Here is a 24,085-nt window from a genome sequence, read left to right on the forward strand (position 1 = left end):
AAGAACTTCTCACTGGTGGCCCTGAAGCTTGAATGGTCCAAAGTAGAGCCTCGGCAAGTTGCCTTAGAGGCCACATGGCAAGTGCAGAGACTCTGAAGGATGGCCAGGTTGTTGCATGCCTGGGGGATGAAGCCTATGTTGAGTAAGTAATGACAGGACATTATCATTAGTTCACTGAGCACAGGAAGAAGCAAGGGTTGGCTACGCTTGACCTCCTCTGGGACCTTGGGAACAGTTAATTGGAGTGGCGGGCAGACCTCAACCCCCTTGGAGAAATCAGAAACACTGTCTAAGAGAAGTGGGATGTCCTCCACCCCCCTGAGAACTCTGGATCTTTAAGAAGCAGGTCATCCTCCATCAACTTTGGCAACATTGGGTCTAAGGACACTTCTCATGCTGGAACAATATGATGGAGAGGATGAATCTGGTGACGAGGCATTCTCTGATGCTGCTGCTGATGACTGGCCTAGAGAGGTCTTGGTTGGCGAAGAAGAAGATGTCTTTGGAGGTGAAACTTAGGTAGACAAGTGTGACAGAATCTCGGTTTAATATAGACCTGGACTTTTACTACCCAGTTCAGATTTGTTGAACATCAATTATCATCTCTTTTCACTTTAGAACTATGCAATAGCTTGTAACGGTCTGTCAAATAGGATCCCAATAAAACGCAGCTACTAATTATATTTCAAGGGGAACATAGTAACTAGGGGCTTTTTGATTAACTGATCGTCAGGAGAAAGCAGTCTATTCCCACGGCACCACTAATTTGCGACTGGAACATTGTTTGGCATGACGTCATTCTGAGATCCAAGTTCTGACTTCTGAGCCAATTGGTATGCAGAATTGCTCTTGAAAGGAAAACATTTACCAGTGGAAAGCATTTAAAGTAGCAACTAATATTCCCAGGACTTTATGTCCCAGTAAGGTCACCCCCATGTCACAACATGCATCAGTCAGAGAAGTTACCAATTTGATAATGACTACCTCTCAGAGTGTGCCAACCTCAGTTAGAATGTAACAGTTCATGACAGGCCAACAGGGACTGCACAAGTCTGGAGCCGTATAAAAGAATCCAATCATTTCAAGTCTGACCAGCCCTTATATTGTGCTTTTCATGCATGTCTACGCACAGGCCCGCCATGATCTGCGGTACTCAGTTTAGTTCGGCATTCTGGCTTTCAGTATGTGTTATTCTTGTGTGTCTATACAGTATTAGTATGTTCCCTGTGTGCTCTTGTGTTGAGCTGTTGATGCTGGGATGTTGGATTTAGGCTTGATATGGTATAATTTAGAGATTAAATATCATGGCTGGTAGAAGTTGCTAAAAGTAAAATAAAAAAAATAAATTCTTATACCAACATTTTTCTAACAAGATGTAAACTGTTCGTCTACTTCCCTGAAAACACTAAGTTAATCAGATATTTCTGTATCCCTACAATTTAACCGGTGCTAAGTTCATCAGTTCTAATTGAAATTTGCTTTGGAAACACCCCATCACTCCTGAATTGTTCTTATACCCGCTTTCTTCGATATTCCTTCATGTGTTGCCATGGTTATGCTTGTTGTTAGTCCTCCAAGATGGCCGGTGGGCACTTTCTGTGATGTCATAGCAAACTCGCTATAACCATCTCTTAAAACTAAAGGACAGTGTGTGTATGATCATTTTTTTTAAATCTAGCCGTGTCTTTTTGATGGCTTCGCTATTCTTAAGTCAGAGCAAACCAGAAGAAGTCTGGAAAATGTTCTGACTCTTAACGATGGGATCTCTCACATGTGTGTCCTCAGGCTAATGTTGTTTTCTCCTTCTCTCCTTCTGCGTGCTAAGCATTTCTGGCCAAGTCAACTCTGTCGACACATTCAGCGGGGAGGTCAGGTTGCCATTCCACTTGATGGCTGCAGCATGAAAAAGGTTTACATTTCATATTCAGTTTCCCCATGATGTCCTCTGCAATCTTACATTTTAATTAATTAATTAATTAATTAATTAATTAATTAATTAATTAATTAATTAATTTCAATTAATTAAGACTTAAAAATATGATTACATAACAGTAGTATATTTTATTTTTCAATAGTCTAGTCAATCCTCTGCTTCAGGGAACTGAGAACGCTGGAATTGCCTTCAGCTGAAAATTCAAGTCCAAAACATCAGTTCAGTAAAGATAATTAAAAGCATAACATCTGGTTTCAGATAGTAACTCCCCCCTCCTTTTTCCATGTTGCAGCAGCATTCCTTAAGGCAAAAAGCTCATCTGTGAAACTGTCAGACAAAAACAGGGCCATGTGTATCTCATGATCAGGCCTGCAGAGAGGAGCAGCTGTGCGCTGCTGTCCTGTGGCATGCCATAAGCTCCCCGAGCTAAAATGCCCCAAAGTTACCAAGGGTTAGGCATTCAAAACCAATTTCAAATACCTCCATTGCAGATTAAGGGTTGTTTTGCTCTCATCATGAGCTTTTGCTGAGATAAAGAAGGATTACACGGAGGGGAAAAAAAATCAATTCGTAGCCTAATACATGCTTTACCAACAGGAGGCTCCCAATTCTGCAGGTTTTTATTCTCATGCTGGCCCTAAAGGTTGAGATGGAGACACTCTGTTAAGGCACTTTAAAAACCTGAGTCTCTATGCTTGTTATGAAGTTTTTAAAAGATTTTTTGTTTCTCTTTTGTAAAGAAGCCACTTCATCGTCTAAAAACAGCCCATTTAGTTCTCTGAACAACAACTCCCGCGTTACACAATCGTACATGTGAACAGAGGTAACTAAGAGACAACCTTAATGATGCACTTTGCAAGCTGCCAGGATCTCTTAGAGACACCCAATGTCTTGCATAAAAACCGCCGCGCTTCATTTTCATGCTAGGTTCAGGGCGTATCTGTGGCACGAACACGCATGGAATGCTTCCTTCTGGTTACCTGAAGGCAGCTGCCCCTTCTGACTGAAAATAACACCGGAGAGGCTGAGAGTAGTAGGATGTCACGTGTACTACAAAGGAATCCTAAAAGGAAGAATTATAAAGGTAACGCAGTCACGTATCCCTTAGTGGAAGAGGAAAAACACTCTGATTGTAACTAACCCTGTTCCAGGAATGTGTGGTTCCCAGCATCGGCACCTGCTAAATAAAATAAGAACGTTCTTTCTCAGATCATTTTGTGTAAGATATGTTCCTTAAAAAAAAAAAAAAAAAAAAAAAAAGTGATTTTCTGTTAATGTTGCTTTTTGTTCCTGAGACACATTTATTTGATCTAACTCCAACCCTGTCCCTCACTTTGTTCTGTTGCTTGGAGACAAAGTGAAATAATGTGGCTCTGTGTGAGCGAGGCCCATCAATTTCAGGCTAAACATAGAGGGGGAAAACCAAAACTTAAAAGAACTTCTAGAATATATATATATATATATATATATATATATATATATATATATATATATACATATATATACATCATGTCTGCTTTAGTTGTTTTAATCCCACAGGCAGCTCAAGATTTAGTTTTAAGGTATCAATAAACAACACATTACATAAAGATCTGTGTCTGCTTGTGGGTAAACTACAGAGTACGACGTGTGAGGAATGCCTGCGTGTCATGTAGAAAGAAAGTTACAGCTCATGGCCACAGAACGGCTGGAATGTTGCAAGGCTCTGTTATGTTTGTCATCATATCTGGCCAGGAGACTTTCTCTCTCTTGTATGATGAATGGCTCCAAACCTCACACTCCAAACAGAGATACTCGCTCATGATGCATTCTCTTTTAACAGCAGCTGTGTGATAAAAACACAGTTGGGCAGACGTCTTGGTGAAAAGAAAGTGCACCCTCTTTCAAATCTAAGATATCCCGTGTCAGAGCATTTGGGGGGAAAAAATATGTTTTTTGCCAGGCTCTAAATCTATTTCTATCCAAGGTTAAAAGTACATAAACACACAGCAGATTCCAGTGTGTTGATGTTTATTAATGAAAAACAAAGTAATGGAGTACAGTTGTAGCACCAATAAGCTGAAGCAGTCCTTCTCTGTGTGACTTTATCAGTGTTTCACATCGCTGTGGAGGAATCTTTGGAACATTGCTTCATTGCTTGCATAATCCAGTTCCAGTCAAGTGCTAGCTCGCACACAGGTGGTCTCACACATTTAACTCCAGAATGCTTTGGTCTACAGAGGAGCTCATAACTACTTAATCATTGCAAGCACCAAGTCCTGCACCTGCAACATAAGTCCAAATCATGACCCTTCCACTTCTGTGCCACACAGTTAGTTTTTCACGTTAAACTGTCCTAAACGTGTATGGGCTGCAGGGTGGCACGGTTGTTAACACTTTTGGCTTGCTTTAAAAAGGCCCTGGGTTCCAGTCCTGATTGCGGTCTTTCTGTATGGAGTTTCCATGCTCTCCATGTTGCTTCTCGTACTCTCGCTTCCTCTCACAGTCCAAAAATCTGCACTTTAGACTAATTAGCCTCTCTAACATGAGATGTGTGTATTTATATTGCCCTGTGCTCTGCCTTTTGCCCAGGATGTCTCTGAGTATTGCACCGTCTGAACTTGGGGGTGACTTTGAGAAGATTGGCACAAAGACTTCCACTTGTGACCGATATTTCTCGGTCCGACTGCACAGACATCCCTTCGTAATTCTTCTCAGACAGTGTGGCAGGAACCAACGCTTCTACAAGGCCATTGCTGATGTCTTTCTCTCATGGCATTCATTATGTCCGCACACTTGTTTTCTCCTGATCAGCAAACTGCCAGAAGCTGGTCACACTTGCTGATGATCAATTAGTCAACATAGGGCTTTTTTGTTTAATCACACGTCATCTTTGTCCTGATAGTAAAACACTAGAATGCATGACTCTCCATTACTGAAGGAAAACAAAGTCTCTTTGGTTACTTTGAAAAATCTAAGTAATGCTGGTTGAAGATAAAGTTTATACTTTTGGTGCTGTATAAATGGTGATTCTAGCTCCTCGGTTCTGTACTACCACTTCATGCCCCCCCTGGCATCCTGAGATAACTTCTCCTGGAGTGGGCCCCATTCGTGAAAAACAATATTTTCGCTCTGACTCACCATTGTGGGACTAGATAAAGCTCTCGGGCAGTCATGGGTTTGTGTCTCTAATTCTCACGTCACATCTTCACATCTGGATTCGATGTCGGTGTGTCGGTGTGTCGGTCATAAGACACTATCACCAGTGTCCTCAGATGGCACTCAGACAACAACTAGCAGTTTCAGAACCTCTCTTCCTTCAAAGCTCCCCCCTCACGCAGTAGCTCCTCTTGCTGTAAAGAGCGTTAGTCTACTTGATTAGATTTCTGGATTTATTTGAGTCATCTGAGTGTTCCACAATGTACAAATAATACCAAATTAATGTCACTCTTCCTGGTACTTTGTCAATGAAAGTCCCTTTGAATTGAATTTTCCAGCTGAACGGGCGCACATACTGTAGATGAATGAAAAGAAATGGCCTCACGCAAATTAGGCCCGGTCTTGGAGGAGGCAGCTCGTCTACAATAACACACAAATAAAGGTGTGTTCGTTTACACACAGTTGGAGCGCTCAGGAAGAGAGTACAACCAAAACATGTCCACAATAACACAGAGGTAACACGACCCCTCTCTTCACGGGCCTTTAATGCTGATGTTTTTGTTCTGGCTGATGGGAGGTTTTGCTTTTTCTGGGTCTCATTGTGAGTTGACAAGTGTTCAGGTTTCAGACCAGTCTTTTGGAACATAACAGGGAAATGCCCTCAATGGTTAATTGCTATGTTTGGGTTTTTTTTTTTTAGCAAATTGCAAGCTTATTATAGCATGCTCATTGTACCCACAGAATTCAATGTATTTCAATGGGATTTCATGTGATAGACCAGGGAACTCCAATTCCAGTCCTTGAGATTTGGTGCCCTTGAACTTTTATATGTGTCTCTGCTTCAACACACCTGAGTGAAATAATCAGGTCATTATTGGGGCTCTGGAGAACTTGACTGCACACTGAGGAGGTCATTCAGCCATTTGATTTAGGCGTGTTGGACCAGGGACACATCTAAACGCTGCAGGACACCAAACCCCGAGCACCGGAGTTGAGGACCACTGGGATAGACCAACACGTAGTGCAGAATTGTCCAGAGGGAAAAAAAATGATAGACACTTTTCATGGACTTATGGACTCTTCTGGCTGATTGGATCACCTCTGGACACAGTTGTTTAATTTTATTTTAGAGCGTCGGAGTAATCGGGATTGAACGCAAATACAAATAAAGACTTACACACTTCATCGTTTCCTTGCACTTCACAGTCAGGAACTGTAAAATATTTTGTTCATTATTGCACTAGTGCAAATGTCTGCCTTTTTCCTCGCTCTGCCTTTGACATTTTAACCTTAAAGTTTCCCCTCCACATTTCTAGACTGTCAAAAGAAAGTGCTCCCAGGTGTCCTGCAGGCTGCTGTCCGCCCTCTTCCCAAAGCGCTCACATTTCAGTGACATTCAGTCACCTGCCCGCTTTGCTTTGTATTGTTGTTGTTTTTTTGTTGCCATTTGGGAGGAAGAAGGTAAGAACCAACCTAACAGGTTTCTGCCACTTCAACGTATGCAACAGCCGACTGTTGTGCAAACAGGAGAAAAAGGGGAAATGCTGACTGCGACGAGAGGAGACTCACTTTTTAACTGCAGATGACACCTGTAGGAGTCAGAGGGACTGGAAAATATGACTGCCATTGTTTCTCAACCAGAACAGGACGGGATAGACTGAAAAAGGGGGAATATCCTCTTTCCCACATTGTGCAGCACAGTAGTAATGCATTATTTAAAATGAAAAATAAATGAAAATAAACAAAGACATGATTTACCAGGCAGATACACCTAAAGAATGCAGATATTATTTCTACCTAAAAATGTACAGAAAGTTTGGCATGCGGAATATTTTAATCATCTTAAGACAAAATCAAATCTGCCCATTTATTTCCATCCATCACTGCGTGTTGTCCAGGGAAACAACAGTCTCCTCCCGCTGTCCCGTCATCACACAGGTGCTTCTTCAGGTGAGAGACATCGGCCTCATTCATTTGCCTCGTCCAAATTTTCCCAGCCGCCCTATCACTCAGGTAACTTTCCGACGGCGAAAGGACCTGAGAGGCACCGAGGATCTCATCAAACACTGCGCCTCTCTCACACAAACACACGCAACCAAACACAAACACAAAGACACACAAACAACACAACACTTGTTTCTGGGCCGCCCTCTCCCACCAGCCGTCCTCCTCCTCCCCTAGGCCGTGCTGTAAAACAACAGGGGAATCCGCCATAGTGACACCGCTCTCCCTGGTATTTTTCCACAGATAACAAAGGCCGAGGAGCGTCATGTTGCAATATGTGTTGATGTTGACTTTGCTCATTTATGGCCTCACATTCCATATAGGCAAGGTAGAACACGATAAACGCTTGATTTAGTGATGCTGTTCTGTTCTTTTACAGGGCACGAGCTGGCTACTGATCAACATCCGAAGTTTTCCAAAGTCTGTGTCAATGTCTGTGACCGGCAGCATGCTCAGAGTTGTGTAAGGCTTCCGGAGCGAAACGAAACGACGAGAATCTGACTTCAGAGACGTAAACATCGACCCAGCGAAAGGAACAAAGGCAAATGAGACGACTCCTGCTGAGACGCAAAGAGCTTAATAGTGGAACATCTTTGACTAATTCGGTCAGCAGCTGCCAATTTTGCTTTGTACTCATATGTTCTCAGACAGCATCATATGATTTAATATACAGATAGCAAAAGTTCACACTCGGCTATGTTTAATCCGCTTAACCACTTACAACTGAAGAAGCATTTTTCGGTCTTGGGTTCAACAAAGCCCCCATTCATTCATTCATTCATTCACTCCCCCCTAAGCACATTATCCAAGGTCTGACCACAAGGACATCTCAAAAGACCCAAAGGAAAGAAATGATCCCAATGAGGGGATCTATATTTGGTAAGCACTGAAGGCCGTTACATTACTGGCTTGTTGTTGGCTTGAGCAAACTACAGAAGTTGTGTTGCAATGCATCCAAAAGAACTATGAGCTCAATGTAAATATATTCATCCAATTAATTATTTTTTTTGTTTGGGGGTGTGTGGATGATGTGATGCTGTCTCTACGGCATGGCCCAAAGTCTCTGGGGAATATTTCTGACACATTGGTGAAGTTATATCGCAGAGAATAAAGGCAGTTCTGAAGGCTAAAGGGGGGTCCAACCCTATTCAAACCAGACGTACCTAATAAAGTGGCTGGTCAGTGTAGATTTTCCAAGTTCCCGGTTGAACATACAGCGAGAACATTCTAAAGTCCCCGGGTAGTCCCAAATTCAACTTGAAAACATTGTAAAAGTTGGAGGTGTAAACTATTTATTAACACTTTTGGTACGTACAATTTCCCTAAATCAACATCCCACATTTTTCTGTTTTTACCAATACATTTATTACAAATTAATGCATAAGAATCACTCTACTATGTTGTCACGTTGCAGGACCTGTGGTGTGTTGTGAATGGCCGGGGGAGTTGTAAAGAAGGCTTGTGTTTGCAGATGTATAGTGGAACGGTCTCCTGAATGTCAATCCATAAACATATATAATAAACCCATGACATAAACGTATATGAAAACGACAAGATAAAAACAGCCAGCGTGCTTCAGTCATTCTACAGCTCACAAAACAACCCATTTATCATGATCTTTTAAAATGAACATTTTCCATAAGAACATCTACAAAAGATGACAAATAAAAAAGAGGTTTTGATTTTTCACAGGCAGCTAAAAATACTACAACAAATGCTAATGTGAAATCTTCTAAACCAGTTCAGTTTCAGTTCAGTTTATTTATTTGAATCCCATTAAAAATAGAAGTTGAACAGTAACAGTTTTAAAAGTGACAGTTTTAAAATGTTGGAAGTGCAAATAAACCTGCAAGTTTCTCTATGGTTTCTAAATGAAGCAGGCGTGTTGGGTGCTGAAATTCATACTGACTTCAGAGGTTGCATGTTGTACAATGAAGTCCAGCAATATTTACACTGCGCGCAGTTTTGGATTGAATTTGACTTTCAAAGATAATAAAACCATGTTAAGGGGTATTATTATTCTTTTATTTTTTACAAAACGATTTCCTTTCTTAACTCTGGAAATTCTGCCGATGGCATCGTGTCTCTGACATGCAGCCCTTTTAACAGAAGAATCCTCCAGCAGATCCAGTGTGAGTGGTCATCTGTAGCAACGGACAGGGGGTCTGAGGAGACAGGGCATACGCACTGAAAATACAGATGCTCTGGCCCAGAAGTGCTTTCTATACGAAGAGAGTAGTAGGAGAAAACAGCACGGTAAGGAAAAGTGGTCAGTATATAATCCATCAGCCTAATGCGATAGCAGCAAAACTGGACTCAGGAGAACCGAAGCCAATCTAGGTGGAAGCTTTATCAAAAAGGAAAAGTATGTGAATGAGTCCAGCATTTGTCATAGTCCCAGTAACAGAGATCCCATTACACATTATTCCAAATGCACTTTGGGTGTTTATTTGAACCATAAACTGATTTCTGGCTGTTTTTTGGGTATTCCTACACAGTATTAGAGCACCAAGCAGGTAAGCTTGAAGGGACGCAAAACCGTGGTTATTTCCCACATTTGTGCAAAGCCTTGGCCAAACATTGCCTGGATGTTCATCAAAAGAAACGTGGCCCAGATGTTAGACGGGAACTGTGTTGTTGTTCGACCTTTTTCTGTGTGCAACGTGTTCTCCGTGTGAACTTTGAGCCGAGAACAAAGTACAACAGAGAGCTCCCTTTGTACGGCTGTATAAATTTGGCCCGGCTCGATTGCTTCACGCCAATGTGTACAGAAGGGTCAGCTACTCAAGGCTCTCTTTTGCACGTTCTTCATGCTTTTTTTTGTGTGCCTTTTTTACAGAACAAGGTTTCCCCCCCGTCACAGTACAAGGCCTATTATACAACATGCTAGAGAGTTGCATTGTAATCTCCCACATCGTGACATGGCTGTTGTGGTGCTCTGCCAGTCTGGCTACATAAAGGTGGAGTAATGCACATGACATGACTTTGAGCGTTTATTCAGTGAGTTACTTGATGAGAGCAGGTTGTTGTGGCCTCGCCAGGAGAGCGTTCCCTTCCCTGGCTTCTCTAGTGCTGACCCAACAGCTGGAAACCACAGCTATGCGGGTAACGAGGAGCAGGGTTAATGTTTGATGCTGAGGGAGCAAACTCTGCTTTTATTTATTTTAATATGAAACTTTGACTGCGTCGGACCACATCTGAGGCAATGCAGCTAGCGGTTCATCTTTTATAGCTTTGGTAACGTTTCAGTTCCCAAAAGGGTTTGTTTTTGTCAGTTTAGTATCCAGTTTTGCCGCTATCTACAGCCACGGGTGGAAAATAACAGCCAGCGCGTGCATATTAGATCGAATATGTCACGCATTGAATTGACTGTCTTTATCAGAGGAGGAAAACAAATTATTGGCAGTCTGACACACTGTGGTTCATGTACAAAGGTAACTTCGAGTTAAGCAGTTCTTAGACATGACACCTACGGGTTAAATATATGCCTCTGAGCGAGTCCTTCAGGCACTCCTGTAAACAGCTCCAGGTTCACTGTAAATGTCACATGGTTCGTGTCAAACGCTTTTTATTGGCTCTTTGCGGTGTGTACGTTAGCGGCAGCTAAAAACAGCACAAGCAGTGTTGGGCTTTGTGTCTTTTATGACAATCTGCATGGCTAATTTAGCATTTCCATGTGTTAGCATTTAAGCTTGGTTTGCAAAACAACAGTCAGCATTTCCTTTAAACACAAAAAGATCTCTTGGTGAAAAAAAAAAGTCCCCCTTCTTTCAACTTGACTGTTTTACAAATCAGAGCACAGAAAAGGAATCTGACCTACAGCAGGTCTCTAAAACACACATTGGGAATATTTGGATCGCTCTTCTCTACATTATTGTTGCAGGCTATTAAGGTTTGCAGACATTTGGTTCTAAACAGCTCTCCTAAGTTTCAACCACAGTGTTTTAGTCAGATTGAGGGTTTAAATGTTGACTGGAGGATTGTAATCTCTACATTTCTTTTGGCCTCTCCGTTTTAGATCTGTAGCTTTGTTTGGGATCACTGAACAAGTTTAAGACCCAGTTTGGACCGAGCCTTTGCTGGAATTCAACATGGTCTCACGTTTGGCTCAGGAATACTTTAGTATACAGTGGCGCTCATAGACGGCCCAGTGACTTTAAGGTACCCTTGCTCTATGGCTGCAACAGTCAAGCCCAAATCATCATCGCTCCACCACATCGCTTGGCATTTAGTGTGAGTAGTCCGTGCCGATGTGTGGAGTGTTAATTTCCCCGGACATTGTCCTGTGCATCATGGCCAAACATCTCCATATTGGTCTTAAGGATTTTGCTCCAGAACTCTTGTGTTTCATTCAGATTTAACTTTCCAGATCTAAACTCTGTTGCCAAATTTTCCTTAATCAGCGCAAAGGATTTTTTCCTTCAACGCAGCTAAACAGGACGGGCTTTTTCAGTCTTTTTCTAATTGGACTCTCTAGGATTTAATATGCTAACTGAGGCCTGGACAGTGCATAGTTTCACCATGGGGTCAAATTTGTTGTGAGCATCGTCTTAATCTTTGCAGAAAGATGAAATTGGTTGCAAATGGCCTCGCAATCTGTCCCAGAAGGACCAGAGAAATTGCTTCTCTAAGGTCATTGCTGATGCTTTTCCACCTTAACAGTTTGGTAACCCACACCTGCATGCTCCACAGCAGCAATCTGCTGACACGCCTGTTTTTAGAAAGGTGGTCACACCTGGAAGCAGCTGGGTTGTACTTCAGTTTTCACACCAAACTTTTCCATGTTCATTTCGGTTCGACTAATAATAGCAGCATGGACCTGTTGCACGTTTCTGTACGCTGGAGGTTAAATTCAACCAGATCCAATCATTGTGTTTTATGTTCCTCTGATATGCCCAGCCTCTGAACCAAAGGAGAGAGCGCTTTCTTTTTAACTGTGACTGTAAATCATGCATGGACGCTGTTCCCCAAATTCAAGGGCACGCTGTCAGTCCATCAGACGTGGCCCCCCCCCCCTTTCCTTCTCAACAGGGAAGAGGGGGAAGACGGCAAAGAGTCGTATTTTACTGACGCGACCTTTGGTCCTTGTCAGGCAACCATGTGCCTGGATCATGTTTTGGGAGTGGGTTGTTGCTATCCGTCTGCATCAAGGCCCCAGGTCAGCGGAGTTCATCAGAGGGTAGATGGCGGGGGCGGGGGTGGAGGGGGTGGAGAGACACTTGTTAACGCACAGGGCAGACTCTATAACCGGCTGAGCAGGAGAGGGAAACTGCTGCAGCTTCGTTGGAGGCTTGGAAAAAGCCAGCGAGCGCTGCTGTTTTTGTGTGAGATGAACAGCATTCCTCAGACTGGCCCTGCAGAAAGATTAGGTCTGCTTGATGGGAGGGCAACGCAGGACATGATCCGGCAAAGCTTTTTTTTATTCCATATTTTAGGGACAACTTAACCTACATCTCCGGTGTCTTAGTTGGGCCTCACTGCTATAAACTATGATCTCTCTCTTCTTCTGCTCCAGCACACGTGTTAGAACCATTTCACTGTGCTTATCTCCGGACAGTCTTGAAGTACGTTTATTTATTCACATACGCATAACAGAGAGCTTGTGCTGAAAACTGAAAATTTAACAGCATGGGAGGTCTGGTCAGTCATTAAGTTAAGATCCATTGTCAGACATGTAAGGTGCATTTAAAAAGGGTTTATCCTCTTCTAAATTTATTCTTTAGGGGAAAAGCGGTCCAAACCAACCTGGTGCTAAAGTAACTGGCCTCTAACCCTGATATCTGGTTGTGTTGTGCTTAGCTGCAATGACGACTGTTTTCTACAAGTGGTATTGGGCTTTTTACATCCCTGTGGAGGAACGTTGGGCAAATTGTTTTGATTTAGACACGCTAGAGGCATTTTCAGCACAGACTGCCAGTTGAAGAGCAAGCTACAGCACCGCATTCAGTCTGTGACCAGGTTAAGACCTTCCCTTTGTGTTTTAAAGGCATCCAGAGGTGGACCTTCTGTGAGTCCAAACTCGCAAACTCATGGCCAGACATTCTCCTTCTGGAAGTTCTGCTTGAGAACGGAGCCCATGGTTCTATTAAGAACAGCAGGTTGTTCGGCTCCTGAAGCAGCAAAGAAACTACCTCCACCATGTCCTTTCTGAAATGCTGTTAGTTTTACACCACAGGTAACAAAACAACTTCAAAAAAAGTTCCACTTTTGTCCCAAATATTATGCAGGACAGCCGCTGTGCTGGCCTTGGAGCTCTCCCATGGAGGCCATTTTGGCTTCTTATTGTTGAATCATGAACTCTGACCTTAATTGAGCCAAGTGAGGCCTGTAGTGCCTTAGACGTTGCTCTGGGTTATCATGTGACCTACTGGAGGAGTCGTTGCTTTGCTCTTGAGGTCATTTCTGTAGTCTGGCAAGTCCTGGGAAGGTTCGCCACTGCCCCATGCCTCTCCCTGTGCTGAGAGGGGTGCAGGGTTTTCACACAGGGTCATGTCTATTGGGGTATCTTCACACCTAAATAAATGCAGTTAGTTTGAAGGTAGCGTTTGATGTTTACCAAGGTTTTTTTTTGTCTGATTTTGAAATTTGTTGTACATTTTCATTTGTTCTCAAGCCACCAGAAGCATTAAAGTGTGACAATCAAAAAGGCAACACCAGAAATAACCTGTGCAGGCGTGAATACTTTCTCAGCATATGCCAACGTTGACCAAAACTGCAAACAAAACACAGTTTGAACTGAAGGATTATATCCACCCTCTGATTTAGCATTGTTTGTGCACTTTTTCGTTTTAGCAAAGACACGTTTAAAAAAAAAAAGAAGCACAAATTCACTTTGCAACGGGAGCTGCATGATTTTTACGATCCCGCCGACACTTTCTTGTACAGATTATCTACCACATGCAGAATTCTGTTTCCCAATTGCTATCTGCTTCTGCACTGCAGCAAAACACTCGTGACAAGCCGAAGATGTTGCACAGATACAAGCAAGCAAAAGGCTGGCTAATCAAAACCTATGCATCCTCTCGCTTGCAAGCGACACACCAAACCGGACTTTATTTTCTCTTTCATTTTTTTTTTTTTTTTTTTTTTTGCCAAGGCTGTGCACCTGACTGAGCAACTTTTTGTCTCTTTTCATATATAGCAGAAAAGGATGTGGAGATGTCACAGCCACAGAAACACGGGCCAGTAAAGATAACCACGAGGGGAAAAACATCAGCAATGAAAAAACATTTTCTAGAAATAGACTGCTTTGTTGCCATAGCCACCCAAACTGCTGCAATTTAGACCTGTTGAGCTCCACAGCACGCTATTTAAAAATAAAAAAAAACGTGCTTATCTTCTCTGCAGGCTTAAATTAAGGATAATTGTAAACCTTCTTATTTAGCTGCTAAATGTATATTTGCCTTTGCATATCAGTGAAGGAAGAATTTCTGATGTTCCTCCAAATTTCCTGAGTAATTATGATGTGCTGCTGCATTAGACCTTTATGACTGTTGTTTGTTGCAAGATCTGAAGTGCCAGTCAGATTTATTAGGAGTGTGCTTATGGTAAAAACTAAGGTCTTTGCACTGTAGATATGAACATTTTGACATGTTTACGATGATGTAATAAAAACGGCTCGTATCATTATCAAGGCTAAATGTTTTATGCCTCTGATGGTATATAATATTGATAATATTGAAAGAGCCTTGCATAATATCCATGAACTTTTTTGTCCTCTTCTTTTTTTTACATTTTGCCCCCATGACATACACAAGCTTCGATGTATTTTATTGGGATCTTATGCAACGGACCGACACAAAGTAGTGCGTAATTGTGAGGCGGAGAGAAAAATGATACATGGTTTTCACACATTTGTCACACAAGGAAATCAGACTACAGAAGCCAAATTCGTCACACTGGATTTCTGTGAGGGGGTCACAGCCAAGGGGATTAAACACACACGCGCAGTTTTGAGATTGTTTTTTGTAAAAACTTTGATTAGATATGAATCGTTTTCTGTTTACCTGACAATTACCATCCATCCATTCACTGTCTACACCCTCCGAGAGGCGGGGTGCACCCTGGGCAGGTCGCCAGTGCTTCACAGAGCAACGCACACACACACACACACACACACACACACACACACACACAGAAACACACCTAACGGTAATTTAGATCAAACCAACGAACAGTCATGGTTTTTGGACTGTAGGAGGAAGCTGGAGTTCCCGTAGAGAACCCACACATGGAGAACATCCAAATCCACGCAGAACCCAGACTCACATTCGAACCCAGGACCTCCCTGCTGCAAGGCAGCAGTGCTACCACTGTATTTTGTGTTAACCTGTTGCATCACATTCTAATAAAATATGTTGAAGTTTGTGGTTGGAAGAAAGCATTTGGGGGGGGGGGGGGGGGGGGGGGAATACATTTGCCAGGCACTGTATCTCCTGGTACAAGGTTGTTATTCTTAGTAGTCATACAAGGCGAACACGCTGACTACCTGTGAGAACAGCAGGAATATGCATTTAAAGGAAAGGAACGTAAGGCATGAGAAAACGATCTTTTGCCCGTTGACATACGACTACAGCGTAATTCCATTTTCATTTCGAAGCCATGGCTTTATTGTGTCAGGAGATGTGAGCCCCCAGCCGCTGGACGCCTCTCTGCATCACATTATCTGCGTTTAGCGTTACATTCCAGCATGTTTTGTACATGTGAACGTTAGAAAACAGCCATGCGGCAGAAACAAATATGCTCTAAATCCAATTAGCAACATGCCGCTTTTTTTTTTTTTTTTTTTTTTTTTTTAGGGAGGCTAAATAAATAAATAGAATGCAGTGTACAGGAAGGAGGTAATTATTTGTTATGTATTTAAAGAGATTCTAGTTAACAAGGAACTGGCCCAGACATCTGGGATGGTTTCATATCACATCTCTTTATCTCTGAAACTGTCTGTCCTAAATGATTATTGCATCATACCTCTGACAAACAAGCAGCATGATGTTCATCAGAGGCCTCGGTCAATAATATCCGGCCGTCGCATGTCTCCTCATCGACTGATCATTTTTAATATTACTATTATGATTATCGTTGTTATTAGTGGTAGTAGTAATATTACTGACCATAAACGTGTGTTTGGTTGATTGGCAGCTTTAACTTGCCTGGGTTGTGTGGTGTGTGTGTCTCTGTGCTGCCCTAGAATGAACTGTCCACCCAGGCTTTATTTTACCCATAGTGACTGCTGGAATCTGGCACAGCCTCCTCTGCCACCAGCCTTGGATGGATAGATGGATGGATGGATGGATGGATGGATGGATGGATGCCAGTTCCATGCCAGAAGACCTTTTAGTTTCTTGGCATGCATTATTAGGTAGTCAGTATATTTTTAGACACGTTAGGTGATGTTCTGCCACCTAAGGTGTCTAAAAATACCGACTTCAGCAAACCAGGGCAGACATCCAGAACCGGTAGATAGCCATCCGTTTAAACGTGTGAAGCTGTGAAGGGTGAAGCTGCCCCATTGAGAAACAAGGAAATCAGTTGTTCGTCTCCAACAGGCAGCGTGCGGCTGGGAAAGAGTGGAAAAAACAAACCAACCAACAAACAAACTTGGCCACATCACATTACTCATTCGGGGAACATGAGCGGCTGACTTTCCAACAATTTTCATAGGACCCTGGGCGAGTTCTGACGGACAACGCACAGCCCTGTTCCCCACGGTATTTATAACTGGGTCAGCTGACCTTGCACTTGGACGCGTCCACTACGCGGGGGGATCTGGAAGCGCCAAAAAGCAGCTGGTTGCCGCTTTGACCGTTGACAAATGTCCCACCAAATATGCCCCAAAACTCTGACAGAAAGCCAGTCCACCGCCCATGACTGCGGAGCTCGCTTAAAGCGCCTTTAACGCAGCGCCGGGGGGCGACCGGCGCGCAGAGCCTCCCCCGCTGCGCAAATAATGGTACAGCCTTCTGTTGAAATTCCGAGAATTGAGCCTCTCTGTTTCTTAGAACTGGATTCTCAGAACTGGTGATGCTCAGAGTTTCGAGGAAACTTTTATAAGGTGACTTTTTTCTCTCTCTCTTCCTATTTTCTCAGAAGTGTATGGAAGTGGCTCGGGCGCGCAGCCGCCCCAGCTGCTGCCAAAAACTGGAGATTTAGTTCATTTAGAGCATTTCTGCGAACGTTTTGGCTAAACGTGAAGTGTTATGTGTGGACGGCGGTGGTTGTTTCTGACAGCTGCAGTCATGTTGGGTTGTTTTAAACGGAACCACGCGGTTCTAAACCGTGTTTTTTTGTTTGTTTTATGTTTAGTAGACGGACTTTTGCTGCTTCCGCTCCGTGTACGAGCCGCTGCTTTGAGTAGACCTGTAGCTCATGTTCACCCTTTTTATTATTATTGCTATTATTATTTCACGTTTTCAGTGATTATTTCCTAAGTTTAGGAAATGGTTACTAAATGCTGTGTTCAGCGGTGGCGCAACAGAACCGGTCTGTCTAGTTTTGTCACTTCTCATTTGCGCAGTATTTCCTCTGCCGACGGCGAGCATGTTTTAATTGGAGCGTGTTTTTACTTTTTTAGCGTGTGCCAAGGCCGAGTTTGTTTTGATAGTGGGGCCCGGCTGTAAACACTTAGAAAGGGTCCCCGGGTGGCCCCCCAGGACGGTGCCAGGACAGCTTTAACTTGTATTATGAAGCTTGACGGGACTTGCGCTGGCGCGCTCTCCCACGGCCCCGAGTTGCGCAGTTAACAGCGTCACCACTCCTTGAAATCAACAATCTTTCACGTCGTGACGTCTCAGATCTAATGGGAAACATTTTGAAGGGGTTTAGAAACACGGCGGGTGATTGGTTAAGCGGGGTGTGTGGGGGGTGAATGTAAACTGGTTAAATTGGGCGAGTTCCCCCTGGTGTGTGTGTGTGTGTGTGTGCGTGCGTGCATGCGTGCGTGCATGGGGTGGTGGTTGTGGGGGAACAGAAAACGTTTCGGTCCGTGCGCTGGCAGCTCCAATCTGAGCAGGAAGGACGGAATGTGCTGCAGGCTGCCAGCCCGCACTCTGCGCCAGTTTGTCTGCGCGCATTGGGGAAACATGAGAAAGGTGGCCCTAACTAGCCCCACTGCGTTATGTTGCGGTGTTTGGGGGGGGGGGGGGGGGGGGGGGGGGGGGTAAAAGTAGTAATGCTTTTTTTTTTAATCCACCCTAAAAATATTTAAACTATAATTTTTAAGCGTTGTGAGCTGTGTTAATGTAACTACTAATCGAGTCTGCAAATGTTAAAAAAAGAAAAAAAAAACAGTACGGAAAAGCAGTGCCGTGTTTATTACACCGTTGTTAAGACCTGGTTGACAGAAAGCATAGTTTTACATAGTTTCGTAAACATTTTGTCTTTTTCCATTAACAAAGGCGCCACCTGGTGTCAAAACGCAGTTAGGACACCTAACCTGCTCTCAGGTTATGGATGGCTTGTCGAGGAGCTTGCGCCACCCCTGCAGGTGGCGCAAGCCCAGTTCTATAGCCGTGTGTTCTGTTCATGCATTTCAGAAAACCTAAATGGGTTGGGACATTCAAATGGTTAATAAATGCATGTTCACTACAAGTACAGTGCTTTCCATTTTTGCACCTACAAATGAAATATATTATTATGTCTGTCCTTCATAGAGCCATTTTCTATTTTCTGTCACTCATTCCAGGCCCTGCCACACCCTAGTATATCCCTGGTTTCATCATATAGTATTTTTATGCAAGAATTGACGAATGGGTGGGAAAAAAAAACTAGCTATTATGAGTAGCATTGTTTTGTTATTTTTATTTTTTATTAATATGCTTTTGTCTTGCATTCTTCAAAGTGCCTCTTTTTGAATGTCTTTCTGTCCCTTTTGGTCCCACCATCAAATAATACGAGGATCACCTTTAGGAGGGTAAAGATTTTAGTTTAATTAAATATACACAGTCCAACATGTCTAAATAAAAGTCCTACTAAACACATATTTTTGGAATTGTATTAGTACTTTTAGTTTCTGGTTTCTATGGTTTCTTTTCTGTGTGTTTTAACTTGAGCTAAATTTATTTGTAAAAAAAAATAATAAAAAATTTAACGGAACCCGTTTTGCTAAATTTTTTCCCCTCAGATTGCGACAGCATGGCCACGTCTGCAGATGACTGCATTCAATTCACGCGTCACGCAGGCGACGTCCTGCTTAACTTCAACCGCCTGCGCTGCAGGAACCTCCTGACTGATGTCACGGTGCAGGTGGATGGGCAGATCTTTCACGCTCACAAGGCCATCCTGGTAGCTTGCAGGTATGCGTTTGAGAAGAAAGGGAGGGTTTCATACCTTGCTGTTAATATTGTCTGGTTATGATAAATATAATCCCCCCCATTTTTTCTTTCTTTACAATCCTGCAGTGGCTTCTTCTACTCTGTGTTCATGAAACCTGAGAATGCAAGCCTTAGTGCCATCAGCCTGGACCCCAAAGTGGACCCTGAAGGCTTCTCCCTCCTGCTGGACTTCATGTACACGTCTTTTCTGAACCTTAACGACGCTGTGGCCTTGACCACCCTGAACACAGCCATCTACCTCCAGATGGAGCACGTTGCTGACACCTGCCACAGGTTCATCAAGTCCAGGTAAAGCACTCTATAAAATGCAACGAGCCCTGCGGTTGTTTCGGACAAAGCTGGAGGGATCTGACTTGAAGTTTGATTTGTTTCTGCAGGCATCAGGCTCTGACTATGCAGATGGAAGAGGTGCAGAACGATTCGTCTAACCTGGCTGAGGAAAAGGAGCCCGACTTTAGGAAGAACCTCTTATTAAGACGGCCCTCTCAGGATTGTGGGGGCTACACCCCCAATGTTTTTAGGGGCATCAACACCACTGGTTCCTACCATGTGTACGGCGATCTGAAGATCCCCGCTACGGTACTAGAAAGTTCTAACAAGACCGTGTGCCGGCAAGAACCTAAAACCAGCATGGTACAACCCTTCTCCATCATCCGACCAGCAGCGGCTCACCTTCAGTGTCCCACTTCTCCCTTGGAGGGCCACAACAGCCAACACCCACAAACCGGCTGTTTGAGATTGACTCCAAGCTATAGCAAAGGGGTCATCTGTTGCCCCCAGAGCCCCCTCAGGTCCGACTGCCAGCCAAACTCACCCACCGAGTCCAGCAGCAGCATTAACGCAAGCATGAGCCTGAAACAGGCCTGCGACTCCCCCAGAGATGCCAAGGCCTGCAACTGGAAGAAGTACAAGCTGATTGTTCTGAACAAAACCCCGGATGAGAGCGGGAAGGAGGCCCAGGGAGGCAGAGCCGAAGCGGAGACGGCACCCCCCTCTCCCTCTCTCAGCCCCTCCAGGAGCGAAGCAGCTGGTGGGCACGATGAGCTTCGGCCAGAAGAGGGCGCCAACAGCCACAGAGAGGAGATGCTTCTGCCCCAGAGCGAGCTCAGCTGCAGCAGCAGGTAAAACCGGCAGAACTCCAGATAAATTGGCGCTAAGCGCATCTCTGTTATGGAGAGCTAATGCTTAACGAACGCCGTGGTTCCTTTTCTCTTCCCCAGATTCTCCTCTGGCTGCGACAGCCCTCAGGACATGGAAACCAGCCACCTCTCTCCTGCCTCATACAGCAGTGATGAGGCCAGAAAGATGTGCTCAGATTATTCCCCCTCTAGCTGTGGTGAGTAGAGCCACCAGCCATCAGGACATCACGTTACTGTGTCTTTTAAAAACACCAATAAATTAAAGTCCTCCTTTACTCCAATCTGCAGAAAATAATTTCTTCTGCAACGGCTGTGACTCCAAGTTCTCAGAGGAAGACTCGCTGAAGGACCACATGGGTCAGGTCCACAGTGACAAGCCATACAAGTGTGACTGCTGCCAGGCCGCCTTCCGCTACAAAGGCAACCTGGCCAGCCACAAGACCGTTCACACCGGTGAGTGCTTGCAGGATTTTCCTGGGGGGGGGGGGGGGTTAAAGCGCGGCTCGTGGCTGTTACCCCTCCGTGCTCAATCTGTCTGTGCCTACTTCCAGGCGCAAAGCCGTACCACTGCAACATCTGCGGAGCTCAGTTCAACCGGCCGGCTAACCTCAAGACCCACACCCGGATCCACTCTGGAGAAAAGCCATACAAGTGTGAGACGTGCGGCTCTCGCTTTGTGCAGGTGAGAAGCTCCAGACGCTCCGACGTTTGAGGCCGTTTCAGGTTCTGCCCAGGTTCCAGTGCGCTCACTGTTTCCCTCGCTTTGTCTCCAGGTCGCCCACCTCCGCGCTCATGTGCTGATCCACACGGGAGAGAAACCCTACCCCTGTGAGATCTGTGGAACCCACTTCCGCCACCTTCAGACGCTCAAGAGCCACATGCGCATCCACACGGGAGAGAAGCCCTATCATGTAAGCTCCCTTACCTCATTGTCCAGCATGTCTCCTGACTGACAGCAGAACAGGCCTCATCTGATCCTTCAGTAGTCCTGAAGGGAAGTCAGTTATAGATAGATTCACACGTTAAGATAAAGACCTTTGGCTGTTGCGCCACCTTTTAGGGGGAAGCAGAAGCCAGACGAGCTGATGCAACATTTGGGGTATTTGGTGCAAAAGATAATCAAACAGATGGGGAGGTTTTTTTCAACAAGGGTTGTTGCAGTGCAGGAAAAAAAATCTAAACACAAATGCTTTTACTTTTTGTACAGAGTATAGTTGTCTATTGGAAGAGGTGTCTAATGGCTTGCCTTGTCTGCCTGGTGTTTCAGCATCTATAAGTATTCAATTAAATTAAATTTTATTTATATAGCGCCAATTCGTGAAACATGTCATCTCGAAGCACTTTACAAAGTAAAATTCAATCATATTATACAGATTGGGTCAGATTATAGAGATTGGTCAAAAATGTCCTATATAAGGAAACCAGTTGATTGCTTCAAAGTCCCGACAAGCAGCATTCACTCCTGGGGAAGCGTAGAGCTACAGGGAGAGTCGTCTGCATTGTCCATGGCTTTGCAGCAATCCCTCATACTGAGCAAGCATGAAGCGACAGTGGGAAGGAGGGAAAAAACACCTGTTTGCTTATTTTATCTTTCCGTTGCACCTAATACCCCAGATGTTGCGTTGACCCCCCCATTGAAATCAGAGCGCCCCTTTCCCCTCAAAAGGGATCGAGTCCTCTCCTGTCAGGCGAGGAAACGAGCGAGGCGATGTAGAGGCGATGTATTCTTGGACCACGGGGGAGAACGTTGTCCGTTTGACGCGCCATTCTGATCGTTTTCCGTCTCTCTCCTGCAGTGTGAAAAATGTGACCTCCACTTCAGACACAAAAGTCAGCTCAGGCTTCATCTCCGGCAGAAGCACGGCGCCGTCACCAACACCAAGGCTCAGTATCGCAGGTCTCCCGGCAACATGGCGGCGGGCCTGGTGAACTCCTCCTGAGCCGCTCGCCGGCCGCTGCGTACGGACATGGTTTTAAAGACGCGGAGCGGGCGGACGCTTCAGTCCAACGTTTGCCTTTTTTTTTTTTTTTTTTTGCGCTTGTGCACATGACTGTCAACTGTTTGGTTGTTCAGAGACTCCAGTCAGTGCTTTTCTTTTGAATGTCCAACAACCGAATGTACGTCTTGAATGTGAATCTGAGTGGGTATTTCTCCAGTGTGCAAATACCTCAACAGAATGACAGCGAGTCATCGAGTATCACTGTTACACTTTGGTTTTTAGATTCGCTACGAACTTGCCCAGTAATTGGTCTGATCCAGTCATGATGCCGATTTTTTGTTCTTGTTGCTTTTTTCATAAAGCTGTTCGTGTAAATAAGATGATATCTATCTATGATATATTTTCAGATAACTATTTGCTGACACAGTGTGACAATATTAACATTTGGTACATTTTCTTATATTAATATTTGGTACATTTGGTACAGCAGTCATGCTGCGGGCTTTCTATTTTGCTGTGTCATAGTTTGTGGTACATGCTGTAATATTTACAGACTGTCTCCTGTTTTGAAACTCGCTACTTTGTTGTACATACCTCCCCCCCCTTTTTTTTTTTTTTCACAGAATTTTTGAGCTTGGTATCTTGCACATACCCATGATGTAGTAATATATCTGTTCCTTCTTTAGCTTGAGTGTTTCTTCGTTAAATGTTTTCGTCAAACCCCATTCCCGGCACTTTTGTATATTATTTATTTTTGTAAATGTCTTCTTTCTTCTAATATGTGGTGCTGAAGCGATCTGTTTCCCCCCAGTGGGATTCTTATTTTTTACCTAACCATATATGCTTCGTTAAACACTCATACTAATTAGCAGATTTACGGTGCCTTACATTTACCTTTTTCTATTGGCTGTTTCCACAGACTGACAATTAATACATTTTAATTGTGACCATTTGAAAGCTCTGGTACTTTTCACCTCCCTTTTTGTGTTCTGCCTTGGTACTTCGGCTAATTAAGAATGCATATGCAGGTTTAGGCCTGACCTGAAGGGTGAAGCTCTTAAATGTTCAGATACCAGGCCTCAAGCTAAAAACACTCAGGAATATCAGTACTATGTAAGCAAATGTGTTTCTAGTGGCAATTGAATATACATATGAAATATATTTATAAATATATATATGACAATAAAATGTGTATTGTGAAGCATATAAACTTTGCTCCGTTATTTCTGTGGTGTTATTATGAGACTTAGAGTATATTAAATATTTATAAGGCCAAAGCCTAACTAGATTTAAATGAAGCAAAACTGTACTAGTTCTCCATCGGTAGTGAAGTTGTGGTTCATTACCTGTCCTATGGAGAAAAGGTGTTAGTTATCTGTTTTTATATACTCATTTTAAAATAAATGTGTATAGGCCAAAAGAAAACAATTAGTTCTAAATAATCTGGTGCAATAGAACCTAAAATCTAGATTTAAAAAATTCAGAAATAGTATTTGCACATTATTTTTGTCGTTCGTTTGGTTCAATAGGAGCGAAATCCGGAATTATGAAGAAAAGCGCCCCCTGCTGGCTTATATGTTTGGAAAGAATATTGATTAAAAC

General features: G+C 43.6%; 1 protein-coding gene across 2 annotated transcripts; it reads left to right on the forward strand.

The window, feature by feature from the left end:
• Positions 1–17,018: 17,018 nt before the first annotated feature.
• On the forward strand, positions 17,019–23,693 carry bcl6ab (BCL6A transcription repressor b). Of its 2 annotated transcripts, none has more exons than XM_012861059.3 (9): positions 17,019–17,126; positions 19,194–19,365; positions 19,471–19,692; positions 19,782–20,525; positions 20,625–20,740; positions 20,832–20,996; positions 21,095–21,225; positions 21,317–21,454; positions 22,340–23,693. In XM_012861059.3, the coding sequence occupies exons 2-9, from the start codon at positions 19,205–19,207 to the stop codon at positions 22,481–22,483; spliced, it is 1,821 nt and encodes a 606-aa protein (XP_012716513.2). In that variant the 5' UTR covers positions 17,019–17,126; positions 19,194–19,204; the 3' UTR covers positions 22,484–23,693. The 2 variants fall into 2 exon arrangements, with proteins under 2 accessions (XP_012716513.2, XP_012716514.2); XM_012861060.3 differs by lacking the exon at positions 17,019–17,126 and adding an exon at positions 18,236–18,983.
• Positions 23,694–24,085: the final 392 nt, after the last annotated feature.

Source organism: Fundulus heteroclitus, chromosome 6 (genome assembly GCF_011125445.2).
Source record: "Fundulus heteroclitus isolate FHET01 chromosome 6, MU-UCD_Fhet_4.1, whole genome shotgun sequence".
Taxonomy (NCBI): Eukaryota; Metazoa; Chordata; class Actinopteri; order Cyprinodontiformes; family Fundulidae; genus Fundulus; species Fundulus heteroclitus.

Coding starts and splice junctions, on each gene's coding strand:
- bcl6ab (XM_012861059.3), top strand. CDS start 19,205: ATGGCCACGTCTGCAGATGACTGCATTCAATTCACGCGTCACGCAGGC. Junction 20,997..21,094: donor CCACAAGACCGTTCACACCG/GTGAGTGCTTGC, acceptor GCCTACTTCCAG/GCGCAAAGCCGTACCACTGC. Junction 21,455..22,339: donor CGGGAGAGAAGCCCTATCAT/GTAAGCTCCCTT, acceptor TCTCTCCTGCAG/TGTGAAAAATGTGACCTCCA.